Source organism: Paramisgurnus dabryanus, chromosome 6 (assembly GCF_030506205.2).
Source record: "Paramisgurnus dabryanus chromosome 6, PD_genome_1.1, whole genome shotgun sequence".
NCBI classification, from domain to species: Eukaryota; Metazoa; Chordata; class Actinopteri; order Cypriniformes; family Cobitidae; genus Paramisgurnus; species Paramisgurnus dabryanus.
In genome coordinates this window covers 32,392,261-32,410,230 of record NC_133342.1, presented here as the reverse complement: position 1 = coordinate 32,410,230, position 17,970 = coordinate 32,392,261, and the positions used below count along the sequence as shown (strand labels likewise).

General features: G+C 37.0%; 1 protein-coding gene across 1 annotated transcript in view; it reads left to right on the top strand.

Annotated features, from left to right (window-relative positions):
- Positions 1-4,168: 4,168 nt before the first annotated feature.
- tnn (tenascin N) overlaps positions 4,169-17,970 on the top strand; it is a 41,408-nt gene continuing 27,606 nt past the window's right edge. Inside the window, exons 1-3 of the mRNA XM_065276617.1 lie at positions 4,169-4,299; positions 12,152-12,541; positions 13,560-13,934. Coding sequence (XP_065132689.1) covers positions 12,157-12,541; positions 13,560-13,934 — 760 coding nt within the window. The 5' untranslated portion in view covers positions 4,169-4,299; positions 12,152-12,156. The remainder of the gene's footprint in view (positions 4,300-12,151; positions 12,542-13,559; positions 13,935-17,970) is intronic.

Sequence of the window (17,970 nt, the reverse complement as noted above, 5' to 3'; positions counted from 1 at the left end):
GGAAGGCTTGTCTGAAGCGTGGCCAACAGCCAATCACTGTGGCCGCAACAAAAGCTCTGGTCTTCCATAAACGTAATTGGCTGGCTCTGCCTAGGTTATTTGCATAAGGCAATCTGATTGGCTGACGCTCGCGTTGCCGCTTGAAAGTTGAGAAATGTTCAACTTCTGCCGTGAGCATTGGCAGTGACGCGGCGCCGACGGATCCACAATTCAGTTCGCCAACGCTTGACGTCGCCCATTCATTTTTCACATGAGCAGACATTCCCAGTTACAAAGATACCTGGATTTTAAAAATTCGTTGAGGATTGAGAAAGTTGTGATATTTTTAATATTTGAAATCAGAGGAAAAAGTTATATATGGATGTCTATGGAAGGTGTGTGACCGAAAATGCTGCTTATTCACATGTTTTTGTTGTAACTTTCCAATTTTATCAAATATTTGCATGAAATTTTAACAAAAGGTAGAATTAAATCATGAATATTTACTGTTTTAGTCGGAATGGGCATCAGACTTTAGTTGGAATGGGCATCGGACCCCTGGTAACCATGGTTTTTAGAACGATGCCTGCAGTGGACGTTCTGGCAGGACGTTCACTGTAGTCTATTACCAGAAATGTAATATTCAAATTTCCGCAATTTATTTAAATACAATCTCCTCCATAGATTTAGATTACCATGTTTCAGTACCAAGATAAAAGATATATATTTTGTTCCACCTACTTTTCCGGTTGAATGTGACACAAATTTTTAAACAGTTGCTGTGAACCTAAAACACCTCCGGGTTGAAAGCTCAATATATCAAAAGCTTCTGGTGGTCGGACTTGAAGTATTTGTTGTCGTATTTAGTGAAAACATACTACAACCATGCGACGAGGATTGGATATTGCATGAGACGCATTGTGCGGGCGGAAACATAGTTAATGCCTAAGAATTTACTGATACCCTCGTATCAGTTTGTAGATATTTGGTTTAGGGTTAAGGTGTAATAATTAAATATACATTTAGAATTATATACTAGTCTGATTTGAACCCAGGGCCGGATTATGCATAGACGGGATTGGGTCCATTATGGGGGCACCAAGGGCTCCAGACTGTGACCAAATGGTAACATTTTGCGACCAGTATTTGAGACAGCGCAAGCATTTTTACAAGTACTGGCACGTGTGACCTGCAAAAAGTTGTTATTTCATGTTGAAAGATGAGATTGTGAGCCCACCACTGTGGAGTTGCAGATTTAGGCATTGGCGACGTTTATGGAATGTGCGACTGGGGTTTTACCTCTTATTTTATGAAGCGTCAATCTTTTTATGTCAGCATGCGGTCAGTTAGTCTACCGATGGGTCTACGCAAGGGGTCAAGTCGAACAGAACACATCACTCAGAACCACAAGACATTGCAGAGAAAAGATATAGAGCGGGAGAACTTAACACCAAAAACCAAAAAGCTCTTAGACATCAGGTCAGGAACACTGGATTGAAGAAACGTGGATAACAGTATGTGCTTATAGGCTATAGCCATGCCACTCATCTCATTAAAATATGCAAACTGGATAACACTGGATATAACTTATTGTAGCTGCTGACCTAAAATCAGCATAGGGAATCTCAATGGCTAATTTAAAAGACATCTATGTTTTGCTGATAAGTTGTAGGCTATCTTTTGTTGTAAATTATTTTGGGGTATCTTGTGCCTATAGGTTATGTGATTATTTTATATAAACACAGTTAAGTCTATTTGTTATCAAAGTATTTGTTCAGTAATACAGTTATTTTGGAGGAAAATGTGAATATTGCATTGCTGGCTGATAAATTTAAGTTTTAAGATTTAAGTTGGATCCCCAAATTTGCTGCTTGCCCATTTTCAGTCAGGGGCTAAAGTGCTTCTAGTAAAAAAATAAGTCTGGAGCCCTGACTAGACCTTTAAAATATTTGGGGGTGGGGGGCACTTCAAACGTTGTTACCCTGGAGCACTACATTTTGCTTAAACCCCTGCATCTGAGCTAATATGCTTACTTACTAATGCTAAATCATATTTTATCTAGATGTTTATGGTATTGTTGCAAAATTATAGTGGTGGCCTGTAAATCATTCAAATGCCAAACAGCATGTAATTCAAACCCTTAAAGTGTTTTTATTTCACAAGGAATAGTGTAGATCTTGACATTTTTTTTGAGTACAGAACAGTTTCTCCCTGTTCCTTACATATTCCAACCACATGCAAAAGTATCCAAATATTTATGGAGACAATCAGGTGTGCCAAACGTTTTTATAGTGCGCAAGTTCTACTTTTGGCCCTTAACAAATGAAACATTGAGTATGTCTAAGTTACTGACTCGTGGGAAGGTTTTTTTAAACCTGTAATTGTGCTTTTGCGATGACGGCATCCCCTGAAAGCGTTCCAACAGGAAGCCACTGTTGTCCCTATCTGACCAAGGGAGAAAATATGGCCACATAATGTATAAAGTTGGACCCCAGCCTCTTTTTTAAACCATTACACCTGGCCTGCTCTCCAATTTCAGCACAACTATTTCACCTCTGTGTAACACAACACTTAGAGATCAACAGATAATTATAGCCACACACATTTAGTGATGACTTCTGATAATTGTGCTTTGCTTTCATTTTCATTTACATTCATGCACTTGGCAAAGGCTTTTATCCAAAGCGACTTACAGTGCATTACTCATTTTTATCAGTACTGTACTGTATGTGTGTTCCCTGGGTTTGATCCCACGCAATGCTCTACCACTGAGCAATACAGGCACTATACAGATGCTTCTTCACAAAATGCTGAAAATTTTGTTTTTATTTAAAAAAATATTACCACAACTTATTTTTAAAATTGACTTAAAAACAAGAAATTGTTTAGCTTAATTTGTTAAGTTAAAGTAACATAAAAATATTTGTTGATTTTATATCTTTTTACAGTGTACTACTGTTGTTTCTATTAAAATTAAGCTAAATTATAATCATTTACACATACATTTTGTGCACATAAATTTTTAACTCTTTCACCGCCAGCGTTTTTTTTTTTAAGTTGCCAGCGCCAGCATTTTTTATGATTTTCACAAAAGTTTAATGCCTTCCAGAAAAAAGTTCTTCTTTAAATATATAAACAAACAATACAGTATATCAAATGAAAGAACAGACCCTCTGTTTTCAAACAAACAAAAAACCCGTTTCATCCTACCTTCATTAGTTCTCTTGTAATCACCTCTCAAATATTGGTAGATTTCTTCAAAAACACAAAATTTTGAGCAAAAAAGCTCTTTTTGTGAAAGACTTTTGATAGAGATCAGATTCAGTGCAATCATCAAAACATACACAAAGTTCTTACTCTTTTATGTGAGGCGTTTCTTTCGGGTGGAATACGTTGCGGATAATAGCGGTATTGCGGAAAGTTGGAAATACTTGTCATTGGCAAAGAAGCGTTTTCTCATAATTGACGATATAATTGTCAATGGCGGGCAAAGAGTTAATCAAACACTAAAAAAATCTGTAAAAAAACGGTAAAATTCCGGCAGCTGGGGTGCCAGGACAAATACCATAAAATAACGTGCACAATAAATTACAGAATTTTTCCGTAATACAAAAATACATTTTGTTTCTGTAATTTAAAAAAAGGTTGAGGCGATTTTCTAAAACCTTGTCACAAAACCTTCACTGCAAGACAACAAGAGACTATGATAGAAATTAATAGCCCATTTATAAAGTTGCTCTTCTTATAGGCGCTAAATGATATCATTTAGATTATGATTCAATTTCCTTTCATAACATTGTTACAGTTTTTCCAATCGAATGGAAAGTAAAAATATTGCCACTGTAACATTGTAGTTTGGTTAATAACATCAAGCTAAGGACTGTGTTGACTTTGGCTTTATTTGTCATATAAACGTATCACATTTGCTGGAAAACAGATTTATGTGCTCAACTTCTGTAGGAAAATCCGTGTAACGTTTATCAAGATACCTGTGATAGGCACGGGATGCTGTACAACTCTTGTTAAAGTGTTGTTTAATGAGATAAACTTGAGACAATGTAAAACAGAGAAAGTCTTTAATTATCTCCCTTGGATTGGTTGTGTAGGGTTGAGTTTTAGAGGTAGCCACACCCAGGCTGGCCATTGGCTCAGGGCTGAAGTGAGAAGATTTAAAGTGTTTGAAGGGAGAGAGGACTGGAGGACTCGGGACAGTGCTGGTCAGAAGGGCCCTGAACGCTCAGTCCGAGCTTGTAAACAGGTGCTTGCAAAAATAAGCGCTCGGTAAGCAGAGCAGGGATACTGTGAAGAGAAAACTCAGAGGTAAGACAGCTGTAGTTTCATTGTTATCTGAGCATGGAAATTAAAATTAAATTAATTATTTGATAATGATTGACTAGTTGCAGTGATTCAGAATGTGCTTTGACATGTTATTTGTAAAATAAAAGTAAAATTAATTGCTGTGCTGATTTTGACTTTAATGTACAATGTAAAATAATTGTTGGGGCAAGCAAAAAATTAATTTAATGTGATATCATCTAAATGAAAACGTTTGGTAAAAGTCAATAATATTAAATGGGATCAAACCAATCTGACTTCATTATGTTATGCCTAAGAAAGTAATTATTAAGGGTCATAAAGCAGAGCCTTTACAGCTGAATGATTTCACTTTTTATAGTAAAAACTGTCTAACATATCTACATTGTTTAGTTATTATCAAAATTGTTATAAGTATATTTTGATTACAAATGATAAAAAGATGTGACCTATCTGTGAAATCCAGGTTAAAGTCTCAATCTGATCAAATTTTGATTTAAATCACTGATTTCACATTGATTTGAATCTTTGTCACGATCTTTCTCAGTCAATATTAAATATAAGTTATATTTTCCCAGAATGTTATTAGGATCATTTTATGTGGAAATCACACTAAAAAATGACTATAGCTGTGTTTTCAATATGATAATCTCTATATTTTCTATATTATACTGTTTTGAATAAGTTCTTTATCTATATAAAATTTTATTCCGATTCTTTCCTTTCTGCATTGTACATTTCTCTATCACCATTTGAAAGGTTTCTGCAGTATCTGCTAGCAGATCAAATATGGCTGTCAACTCAACCTTTTTATCATCTTTCTCAATCTCTCCGTCTTTTTCATTTCCCCGTCACTTTAACTTATTTCTGAGACATATGCACGGCGTTTAACCAATTTGAACGCCGTTGAGAGACAGGCTTCATCCTTCAGAGGAGATGCTACTGTTCTGGCTGCAGGTATTATCAGCACTCCAGATCAGATGAACAGCAGATGTTGCTTGCAGCCTGTTGTAAAGGGCAGGTTTATTATACTCTGTCTGCGCATTACACAAGACTAACACAGTCAGTTTTTTTTGGCTGCCGTAACCTTATCAAGGATTTTGTGGTTTGGGTCCCTAAGAGAGCCTCTTTACTACGGATATTAAGTGAGGTTGTGCCTAATCTTAAAATGAATTGATAGTTGAAAAGTAAAGGCTTCGTGGTTTGCACTCCACCACCTCTTTCGCTTTCTGCACTGGTAAACCTTGAGTCCACTTCCTAATGGTGCAACTGGGGCTAGGCTTTAAATGCAGAGGAACAGACCATCTTTGTCTTTGGGTTAATGTGTCTCAGGAGAGGAGAAGGCACTGGCTTTCTGTTTTCCTGCCCATCACTCAATTTAGTCCCCCCAGATTATGATTTATGTGGTCTGTTTGTGTATGTCTTATTGCTTGAAGGTCTTATAGTTCCCGAATGCCATGAATGAGTTAAAGTCCATGAGTTACTGTTAAGTTGAATACAGCCATCGGCCAGTTAGCTGTTCTTCTTCTCTGTGCTGAACCGGAGGCTCTGTTAAACATCTTTTCTACTATTTCCTGTTGCAGTGATTTCATTAGGCATGACTAATTGATATGGTCATGGGGAAAATATGTTTTTAAACATCACAGTCCATTCTGGATTTTGCATTATTTTGGGAATACCGGATACCTGGATGCGCTTCACTGCAAAAATAATTTTTATAAATTTTTTCCAAAAAAGCCTAGACTCTCTTACAAACAAAGATGGTGCAAAAGGTTCAAAGTAATCCTTTTTGAATCCACAAAGAACCTTTTAGTCAAAGTTTCCTTAAAGAACCATTTCTTTGTTAACTTTTGTGAAACAAAAAGCTTTCACAGCTGTGGTTGTTAAAGTTTTTTTATGGAACCATTCAAGCCAAAAAAGGTTCTTCTGTGGTATCAAGTACCACCTTTATTTAAAAAAAGTTTAGAAATCCCTTAACCTTAGAATTCCTGAAAAAAGTACACCAAATAAAGTATAGAAATCCCTTAAACAAGATTCCGTATTAGTCCCAATTTTTAACCCCTGTGCATCGTTCAATTTACTACCCTTTGGATGAAAACATCCACTAAATTCAACGGCTATAAAAATGTATCAGATTAATATTTTTTCATTTTTTCCCCATGTTAATCAACCTCAGTACTGATCAAAACTACCAAATCTTTACAAAAATTTCATGATTTTAACTATTTAATTGCCAAGTTCATAAGTGGTGTCACTGATTTGGGGAAAAACACACACAAAAAGACAAATTTTCAATATAAAAAGTGATTGTAAACTGGATTTTTTAAAACCTTTTTCACAATCTTGGGCATGTCAAAGATTGGTAAAAACATTGGCTTTGAAGCATTTTTTGTTTTTGTGTAGCATCAATTTTAATTTTTTTCTCCCTCATTTATTGTTTGTGGCTGCTTTTGCCCCATTGACTTCCATTATAACCACATTTTTTGATTGCAGAGCGATGAAACCTTTTTATCATGCATTTTTGAATGTTGGTGTTTTTTCCTTTTGCAAAGAGGTCAAATTTGTCATTTTTACTGTTAATCACCATGTGGCACAATTAACTCTTTAGTAGCCCTGTGCAAAAACAAAGCTTAATTTCTGGCTTGTACGTTGCATTATATGGAGTATAACTCCATAATAAAAGCATATTAGTGTGTGTGTGTGTGTGTGTGTATACCAGTGGCGAACCGTGGGTACTTCAGCTGGGCCTTCAAAATATGCAATGAAGTGCAAATGCCTCTCCATCCATAATACTAGGCTATTCGTATTTCGTTAAATCATACAGTGAATGTGTAAAAATTCTGATCACGCAAAGTTGAATTACAGAATGGGCATTGTCTGCCTTTAAATGCAGTTTTAAAGTTTAAAATTAATTTAATCTAACTGATAAACACAAATACAGATTCTGCTGCTCTGTAATGACAGGGGCTCTGTAAATTTGCATTTAACCATCTTAAATTATGTTCTTTAATTTGTTTTTTATTTTTTGGAAATATATATTTAGCTGTAGGATACCTTATTAATCTTTTTCATAAGGGGAAATATAGCACCCTGCGTTCTCAGTGCACCTCCTTGTGGCTTATAACTGTTGTCATAAGATATCCAGGGCTCGCAAAATCTCTAGCCCGAGCCCCGAGGTCCCGGGGCTATTACGAATTCTTGTCGGGCTACCAAAATGTGTCTCCGCCCTGCCCATCGGGTATAGCGAGGTAAAAAATATTTGAATGTTTTCGCATTCTCTCAGATTTAGTTAGGAAATTATATTGTATGTAATTCGGCGTCGTCTGTCAGTCATTACTATCCTCACGTAACAAGTGAAACTGTCAGGAAGTAAAAGTATAATTAAACCCATTATTTATCTCGTGTTCGCGTCATATGCACAGGCTCCTCTGCACGCGCTTCTCCCGGCTGTGCTCTTCACGTGTACGCGCTTAAGTAATTTCGTTTTTACCTCAGCCCTATCAAAATAGCTACAACGTCAATCACGTTTTCCGCCATTTACCTCAACCACTCTCACCGCAGAGATTCGGGCCATTAGACTGTATTAATATTAACGGTCTATGATCTTCGTCTTTGGTGTTTTACGGCAGCTCGCATCCAGTTTGTTGCATGATTAGGACTTCATGAAGGCTTACAATGTATTGTTTTTTGCCCTCCCACTTGAAATCAAAACGTGATTGGTCGATTTGCCCGTCACTCTCCACACCAAAACACATAGCTTGGCCTTCCCTGGGATTCACGAAGTCCTAACCAATGAATGAGCCAGATAACCGGGCCTTAATAGAGACAGACGATTCTGATTGGATTAGATGTTTTCATGACATGAACCTGACAGTAAACTTAACGTTAGAACATAGATGAGAGAAAATATATTACATGTATTGTATTAAATTGAATTAAATAGAAATTTAAAAATGTAAAAACATATTTTTATTGAATATTATTTATTTGTATTATTATAATAAAAATATTTTTATTAATTTTTTTAGGCCTTCTCTGAAGGCGTAGAAGGCCCTGAAGGTTCCCCACTGGTGTATACCTGGTAATTGTCACATTGTGGGGACCAATTGTCCCCACAAAGATAGGAATACCAGTATTTTTGTGACCTTGTGGGGACATTTTGATGTCCCCATGAGGAAACAAGCTTATAAATCAAACAAAATGATGCATTACGTCTATGGAATGTCCCCACAAAACATGGAAACCAGAATGTGTGTGTTTGTGTGTGTGTGTGTGTGTGTGTGTGTGTGTGTGTGTGTGTGTGTGTGTGTGTGTGTGTGTGTGTGTGTGTGTGTGTGTGTGTGTGTGTGTGTGTGTGTGTGTGTGCGTGTGCGTGTGTGTGTGTGTGTGGGTAGGTTAGTAAATTTGCCCACGGTATATCATTGAGTTTAAAAAGAAATTCAAAGCATTTTCTTAAAATATATGTAAATATAAGATATGTCTCAAAAAATCATTCATTTTGCTGAAACAGAGTTGTGGCCAAATTAAGAGTTAAAAACCTCTAGTGGATGAAAACATCCACAACAACACATAAGGGTTAATAGAATTGTGTGTAAATTTCATTTTCGATCAAAGCTCAATGTTATGATGTTGTGATATTCACATTGGAAAATGTAAGAATTGCTGTCTTTAAATATAAATTATGAAATATTTAAAATTTTAAGTTGATGCATTGGCTGCCTACATGCAGGAGCTGAGCAATAAGCATCTTCAACTCTTCAATATCTGTAACAGAGTCCTAGCATCTCTTTGTTTATGCATGCACATGCAGACCTAAACCTCCACTCAGTAGGGATGGAGAGAGAGAACTGGCAGATCTTTCGCAAATGCTCTCCAAGATAAATAAAAGGGAAAGCGGCACACACGAAATAAAGGCCACTGACAGAAGGCAATAAATGAGACCCTGCTGCTCCAGTATGTGTGTGGCGTCTGGGCCTGTGATGTGGGATACAGCAGGACGGTCACAGACCTCACCACATCCAATCAAATTATCATGAGAGAGCCAGTGAGCTCATCTGAAACTACTGCCCAGAACTTGTGGACTGGTCTTCAGTGTCCTGAGTTTTAGCTCAGTTGATATATCAGTGTCCATTGAGACAAACAAACAATAATTTTATATAAAAACAGCAATGTTGCTGAATTGTTAAGGGTTATGAAGTCGCAGAATGCATTGCAGCATGAATAATTGATGTGGGTACTGGATTACTGTTTTGCTGGCTTTCTTTAAGCCACTGTTGTTTTTCCATCACTGCTGAGCTTGTTACATTACCACACAACAAATAACTAACATTTAACTTCAAGATTTTTCACCATTACTGGGGTTTCTTTGTAAAGTGTTGTATAATCTGATCTGTAGTTTCCTTATTGGCTGAAAGAAACATTGAGCAAAGGACCAACTTTTTATACACAAAGTTACTATGGACAACGACATTTTTTTTTACATATTTATACCGCTCCAAAAGAATTATCAGGTGACTCATAAATACGAGAAAACACCCGAGTATAACAACTTTTTTGCGATATATGCGTTATGAAATGACCAATGCATGGTAGCCCATACTTGGAATGTGACCTCTGCATTTAATGAACCCATTTAGTGAGTTTAAACACACACTACAAGTCTGAACAAACAAACACATCAAAAGGGGACAGGTGCCTTGCTCAAGGGAACCTCAGTCGCAACCTGCTGACCGTAAGCCTGACTATTTACACATTAGGCCGCGACTGCCCTTTAGGAGTTTTTGTGAAATTGACATGTTTCTATTGGGCACATTTTCAACTCGTTATTTCAATTTACCCAAATTGAAGGGTACTGGAAACGCATCTAATCTCTCAGATTTAGTCTTGCAGTTATAGTGTAATGCTATGAAACAATTCTCCAAGTCCCCGCAAAGGGATTAAAAAAGATTTAGGGATTTACTTGATTCAAATGTGGCATGAATTCCAAATCTTCCTGTGCTTCTGTGCACATTTCTATCTTGGTCCTTAGGGAGTGCTCTTTCTTTCATTTCTGCCATTTCACATCTGCTTCTGGGCTTTTTGATGCGTGTTGTTTCCTGTTTATGTTTAAGTTGGCCGCGTGTGCAAGTATATGGCGTGAACGAGTGAAAAGTAAAACAAATTAAGATTTCCCCGACACTGTTACTTAATCATGTGCTGAAATGTAAGGTCATTTGTTTTGTTTTGTTTTGTCAGTATCGGATTATTAAAGTGAATTATTACCAGAATTAAGAAAACGTAAGACATAAAGCAGCCTGGGGACTTCAACGTGTTGTTTTCACTGGTTCTGCAATGTCAGTAAAAGCAAAGTAGATGAATGTCACTTAGGTCCTGTAGGCTCACAGGGACTTTCTCCTTACCATTGCATAATGGCTAGAAGCTTATATCTTTTGTTTGTTTTGCATGAATTTAGGCATTTTTTTTGCCTATGCTTAAAGTTATACTTTAAGTTTTGTGTTTTATTTACATTTAAGAGTTTATTTTACTGCATGTGACCCTGTCTGTGAAATCCAGTTTCATAATCTAATAAGATTTGGAGCATCAAAGTTTGATTTCACATTGATTTCAATCTTTGACATGACCGTACTCAGTCAATATTCAAGATTTCAAGGTTATATTTTCATAGAATGTCCTTTATGTTATGCACAATAACTTTAATAAAAAAAACAGACTTGCTGGGTTTTCAAAGATTGGGTCACATATTGCCTAAACATGATTATAATGGCAAAAAATTTAAAATTATTGGCCTTATATGGTCAAAGCTATGCTGTTATATACATTTATGTGTATATGTAAGTGTGTTTCAAAGAAAAGCCATTTAATTTATTATATTTAATATACACTATGCTCTCACATTATACTATAAAAAGTTGGATCAACTTAAATTTTTTTTTTAATTGGTATATTTCAATAATTTTTTAATTAAACATATAAGTTGAAAAGAAAAATTATTTTATTTTAGGTGTTACCAATCGAAGTATTTTTTAAAAGTTGATCAAACTTTTCACTTTTTACAGTGTTATAAAATATAGTTGGGGAGAGTGGGGTAAGTTAATTAGAGCGAACTTGACCACATGTGAACACGAAGTTGACTAAAGAAGTCTTCGTCACATAAAGTGGCTTGATTTTTGAGATGCCCCTAGTGTTGAAGATATGAACAGTGTGACAACTTACTCCGCTCTCCCCTATGCATTTACCCTCTATATTCATCTTTGACATCTTTTGAATGACCTACATGATCAGTGATTTCATTATTTCCATATTTAACTTTTCAAGACCACACATGCTGAGACACTTACAATTAATAAAATATATTCAAATATGTACACTGGATACTTTTTATGCACATTTACATCTTAAAACCCACAAACCCCAGTTCGCTTTTCTTTTATAATGCTATATTTACATAGAGATGCATTAAAAAGGTTTAAATGACATCACTGAGGGATTACATCATGTAGTTAGAAGGGTCCTGCGCTCCCAGGAGCCCTTGTGGCCATGGCTGTGCAATTAATGGGTTGAGTGGAATGTGTCTGGCAAGCACCCGTCCTGCCTACGTAGTTCCTACAGTAGAATGAGACATCTATAATACTGTCCTTGTAAAACAAATTTTGCTCCATTAAACATAATGTGATGTCTTGCACAGTGATTTTATCATGTGGGCAGCATGCAAATCGAGCTACTTACTGGAAGGTGAAACCGCAAACCATGAGGAAAATTTGATATTTCGAGACCCAAAAAATATTCCTTAAAAGTTTACCGCACAATTAACATAACATAAACGTTCAATTACCCGCCAACGTGTTTTGCTTTCTTTCAGGAACCATGATCATCAGATTTAACCGGCCAAAGAGATGTCTCTTCCTTTTGGGGATGCTCTTCATGCTGTCCCGCCTCGCATTCTCTGAGGATGAGGTCGGGGCAGAGAAAGGAGTCACGTTCAGCCATGTCTACAGGATTGACTCTGGTTGTAAGCAGGGTTCCCAGGAGGGCCAGCTGTCTCAGGACCAAGCTTCAGAAGGACAGTCATTTACAGTAAATGGGGAGAATGACATCGTCTTCAAACACAACATACGCCTGAAGTCAAGCAGTTGTGGGTGTGCAGACTCAGAGGACTTCAAATCTCTGTTGTATCGCGTGAATGGCCTGGAAGAGGAGGTCGCCTATCTGAAGACCCAGTGCGCTCAGGGCTGCTGCAAAGGAGGCTCGGGTATTAGTATTAACCTAGAGGTCACTCGCATAACTTAAAGAAACCAGTCTTGCAGACAGTCCGTACTGAACTAAATAAAGTACCTACTTAGCAAACGCTAAATCTGTCTGCTCTATACACAGTGGTATGTGTGGGTGCAGCAGGAATACATTCTGTGCATACTATATTTGCCAAGTTTTATTGTCATGCGACCTATACGTCTATTGACCCCTAACCCTAAAAAGAGATGCCCCGCTAACTGTTCTCCACAATTTTTAAATTCTTCACTGTTTAAATTTGGCTACTTCTCAGCTGCTGTAGCCTTATGGGATTAAATAGTGTCCATCCAGTGCATATACTAAGAAATCTCAGCAGAAGCAGCAGACTCAGCTGAGTGTTTGGACATACTACTTATTTCGCAAACTGATTTTTGCATACTATGTAGTGTGGAAGGTGATTTGGGATGTAAGGCGAATCTCTAGATAGTCAGCATTGCACAGCGGACCAAATATACCTGATTAAACCAGTAAAGAAGGCAATCCCAGAATGCTCAGTTAAAACAATTCATCAAAGATAAAGGACAAAAAGAAGAGGCCAAGGTATCAATAAAGATACCAGGCCCGGATTGGCCATAGGGAGGACCAGGAGAATTCCGGGTGGGCTGGTCTGATTTTTTGGACACAAGGGCCGGTGTTGTCATGCCACCGGGTTTAAGGTTGCTGTCCCTAGGTTGCCAGCCCCACTCACTTAATTTCTTGGTAATCGCCTGTGAAGTATTTCAAGTATTTCCATTCATTTTTAGATACAGTACAGTATTTAGGCACTAGACAGTGAGAAAGCAAACTAGGTTTTGAAATCGAGCATTATGCATTGGATGCATACCCTGGAATGGGTTGCTATCACTATTACCTTCATTGTACTTGTGCTTCAAACCACCTGAGCCTTATCTTCAAATACTGTACATACATCTGTAATACAGGGTCATTCTGCATGAATTAAAAAGCATCTCAGATTAACAAAGTCTGTTTTCTTGTGCCAGGTGTGGACACCAGCTGCAGTGGTCATGGCACCTACGAGCCCGATTTGTGCAGCTGTAAATGTTATCCAGGTTGGGAAGGTCCAGACTGCTCCATCTCATCCTGTCCAGATGAATGCAACGATAACGGCCGCTGTGTGGACGGACGCTGCGTCTGCCACGAAGGCTACACCGGCCATGACTGCAGCCTGCTCACGTGCCCTGGAGACTGCAGCGATAAAGGCCACTGTGTGGATGGCAAATGCGTGTGCTTCAGTGGATTCTCCGGAGATGATTGCAGTGTTGCTAGCTGTCTGAATAACTGCGTAGGAAACGGACGCTGCGTGGACGGCCAGTGCATCTGCGATGAGGGATTTTTTGGAGACGACTGCTCCATGGGTACGTTTATTTTCAGTTCAAAAGGTTTACGGAGAAACTTGTGAAAAAAATAAAGGTGCTTCACGATGGCATAGAAGAACTGGCTAAATGGCTCCTTAAAGAGCCTTTATTTAATTTAAATAAATACGGCACGACATAGTTTAAACAAGCAATTAATATAAAGCAGTTTGTTAGGTTTTACATCATCAGATAAACGTATGTGGTTTGTCTGCGTGGACTTGTGTGCTCATGAGGGGAAAATTACATCATACCACCATTAAAAATCACCTTGACTCCAGTTGGATAAATATTATAAAATGACTAAAGAGTTTAGCATCTGGTTGCAAAAGTCACTTGGTGTGATTATTCATACATTTTTGAGTGTCCAGAAACTTTTTTTTTTTTAAAGAAAATAAGAGGCATCCGTTCTAGTTGGAGTTTCAACATTACGAAGTAAATTTACTGTTCTCCTATAAACACTTATATAACAGCTAATTGCACATTTTACGGTAGTTCATTTATCTACATTAACTCTCTTGTTTTTTAGTCTCCTGCTGAAGAAAACGGTAACAGATAGGCCTCATTAGCACAAGGGAATTGTTTTTTTTAATCAAACGGTTTCTGTTCCACCCGGCCAGACCTTCAGAAAGACGTGGAACGCTTCAGTGTTGGAATGCACGGGTAGATGATCAGAGTTTCAAAACATATTAGCCCTGTCCAGAGCCACATTATCTATGTTAACACTTCTGAAATAAGCTCTTTGGGGATTTAGGGCACAGTGTAATTGAGTCCAAGAATGATAATAGTGGGGAGGTAGAGGCAAACATTGCAAACTAGCCAAACAGATCAATTTAGCTGTTTCAACCTCATGATCTTGACACAAATTGACTTCCTTGAGGGTTTCAGCTGTCTGTCCCCTTGCTGAAAGATTTTCCTTATATAAAGCTATAGGGAAATGCAATGACTAGTAAATCACATTCATCTGTGTTTAATGGGAAAGGCTGACTTAGATTGTAAAATCTTTTGGGGATTTTAGGATGTTGCTTTATATGTAGGTTTACCATGGTCACCAGAAGCACTTACAAATATTGGGCTGTAATATAGAGACATTTAAGAGAGTTTTGATGCTCCAGTACGTTTCCAAAACAGTATCCAAAACATGTTATTTAATACAGACCCATTTTGGCCATAGCTCATGCATACGGTATAAAAACCCAGTAAATACGAGTATAAGTAATGTGTTAAAGGTCCAATTTTTCCTGATCCCATTTCTCAAACTTTAGTTGGTGTGTAATGTTGCTGTTAGAGCATAAATAAAACCTACAAGATGATAAAGCTCAAACTTCACTGCAGGCGATATATTTTCTTTAACAGAAGTCCCCTTTTAAAGCCTACAGTGAACGGCCGGTTTGGACTACAGTCTTCTACTTACAGATTAAATGACGTCAATATAAAAGTTTTTGACTAAACTCCGCCCACAGGAATGCGTCAGTCGTCAGATAAGCTCAAACGGCAAGCTTAGCTGCTGTCGAATCACAACACACTAAGCAAACTACACAATCAGAACTCAATACGTATTTCTGAAGGAGGGATTTCATAAAACAAGGAAGACATCAGCCTGTTTTGAGGACAGTGAAAACAGCGCTATAAAGAGAAGTAAATTGTGTGAAAAATAATGCATTTTTTTGAAACATGAACAGATGTTATATTGCGCACTATAAACAGATCAAAGCTTCAAAAACACAGGAAGAACGGGACCTTTAAACTAATTGGTTAGGAAGGATAAGCAGAAGTACTTCTTTCAAGGGACTACTAAAGTATCTCCGGGACAAAATAACATTATAAATTAATAAATGAAAAGCAGCATTGACTGGAAAATTATAAAAAATTCCAAACAGATTGAGAGAGAAAACAACATGATGTGTTTGCATAGGACATTCATCATCGTAAATGTGGTTGATCATCAAAAGGTCAGCATGCCAACTTTGTTCTAACCACATTGAGTCTGGATTTTTTTAATGCCAGCTCACAGCAGATGTAGAGGATTAAGTTCAACTACTATGCCCAAAAAGCTGCTCCCACAGTGTTAGACACTGCATACAAAGTCAAACATTAAGTACTGTCAACCTCTCCTTGTGTGGAGGTAAAATGGTGAAGTGCACCTTCACATTAATATAACTCTTGCATTTTTGGTCTAGAAGCAAAATGTTGTTGGCCTCTTTTCAAAGAAGACACTAAAGTTTTTGGAGTTGAATTTGTGAATATTCAAAATAGTTATAGTAGCATTAAATTTAGTAGTTAAAATGTATTTTAAACAAATATGCATTTTAACATTAAATTGAAATTGTTTTACGCCCAAAATTAAGCCACAAGTGTCAACTAGTTTTGATTCAAAGTTAAAATCACAAAAAATAGGTTTCTGTCACACTTCAAGTGGTTTTACAACAAAGACCATTGTATGGAGGACCATAAGAGTCATGCAAAATGTAAGAGAACTTCAATATTTAATTACTACATGGACAATAAAAATAGAAATTAATAGATTTGTTTAAAAATTCATTAATTAATCTATAAATAAATAGGCAAAGTTAAAAAAAATCACTATGTAACATTTTATTAGGCAATAAAAAGTGAGATTATAAAAATAATGTAGAAATGAAATATTAATCCATTAGTAAATAGTTCAAATAAATATAACAATTTAAAAAAACAACATAAAACACTCAATAAGTTCATCATTTTAAATTGCATTTACAAATTCTTGAATAAATAATGAAATTTCAAAATTTATTTCAAAAAGCGATTTAAAGGAGACATATCATGCTAAATCCACTTTCTTAGCTCTTAAATGCATTTTGTTGTATATTTGTAGTGTTTAGAAGTACATAAAAGTTGAAATTAGTCTCTTCAGGTGCTTTGTTGATATCTTTATATTCTGTTTTGGTCATATTTTCCAACCTGTTCTGATTTTTCTATTATCTATTACATTTTTTGAACAATTACGTCACAGTATTTGCAGCGGAACTGCCAAATAAGGACATCGACTCCCAGCCCAACACTACGAGCAATCCGCCATTTTCGCCATATTGTAGTCCAAGCTCAAGGATGCAGAAGTTACGAGAGAGTAAATCAAAATGTTCGGTTGTTGAACCTGTGCCTGGTTGAGTTTTATTTTTCACGGAAATGTCGTTTTTTAGTGCGCGAAGCACTTTAAGAATAACTATTTCATCAACCTCCACCAGTATAAAGTAGGATTTGCCGATAGACTTCGTCTGATTGAGGGGTCAATTACTTCTATCTTTGGAGACGACGAGCAGAGCACTTCGGTAAGCTGTAAATAACTTTAAAAACAGTAAAGTACACGGTTGTCATGGTTTAGCAGTGCTGTTTCTCAATCCGAAGGCTGCAGCCTGCGGATGTCGCATGTGGTCATCAACCCTGGGATTAAGTTATAGCATATTACAACAACTTACAATTAACTAAGAATGATAGTCAACTATATAATTGTTAATATTCTGAATTAAGACAGCCGGCATTAACACACCATTGCGATACCTCCATATGAAGACGTTGTTCTGCAGGTTCGTCGTCTTCATTTTCATCTCGCTCCATTTCCGACTCTGGCGCGAACATGTAAGGCTGGATAGACAAGTCTTCCGTTGTCGACATTTTGTGAATAACGAGTAAATAAAAAGTTTCTGTGCCGCTAGATAATCATATCTCTGCTATAAAACTACAAAAATGGCCGAACGGGGTGGAGTTTAACCGAGTGTCACCTCTGCAACCTGGAGAGGGGACAGGGTATGACGTGCATTTAACCCTTGTGTGGTGTTCGTATTTTTGTTACTTAGACGATGTTTGTGGGTCTGGTGGACCCAGAGCATTATTAGTATTTTAAACCAATGCATTCATACAAATTTATGTAATATTGTTTACAGATGTTAACTTTAGCCTTATTGCAAGTAATATAGACAGAATTTATGGTTAATATTGGTCATTTACCACTGGTAGAGGACTATTTATAAACTAAAGTGCCATTCGTTTTTGTGGTAATATG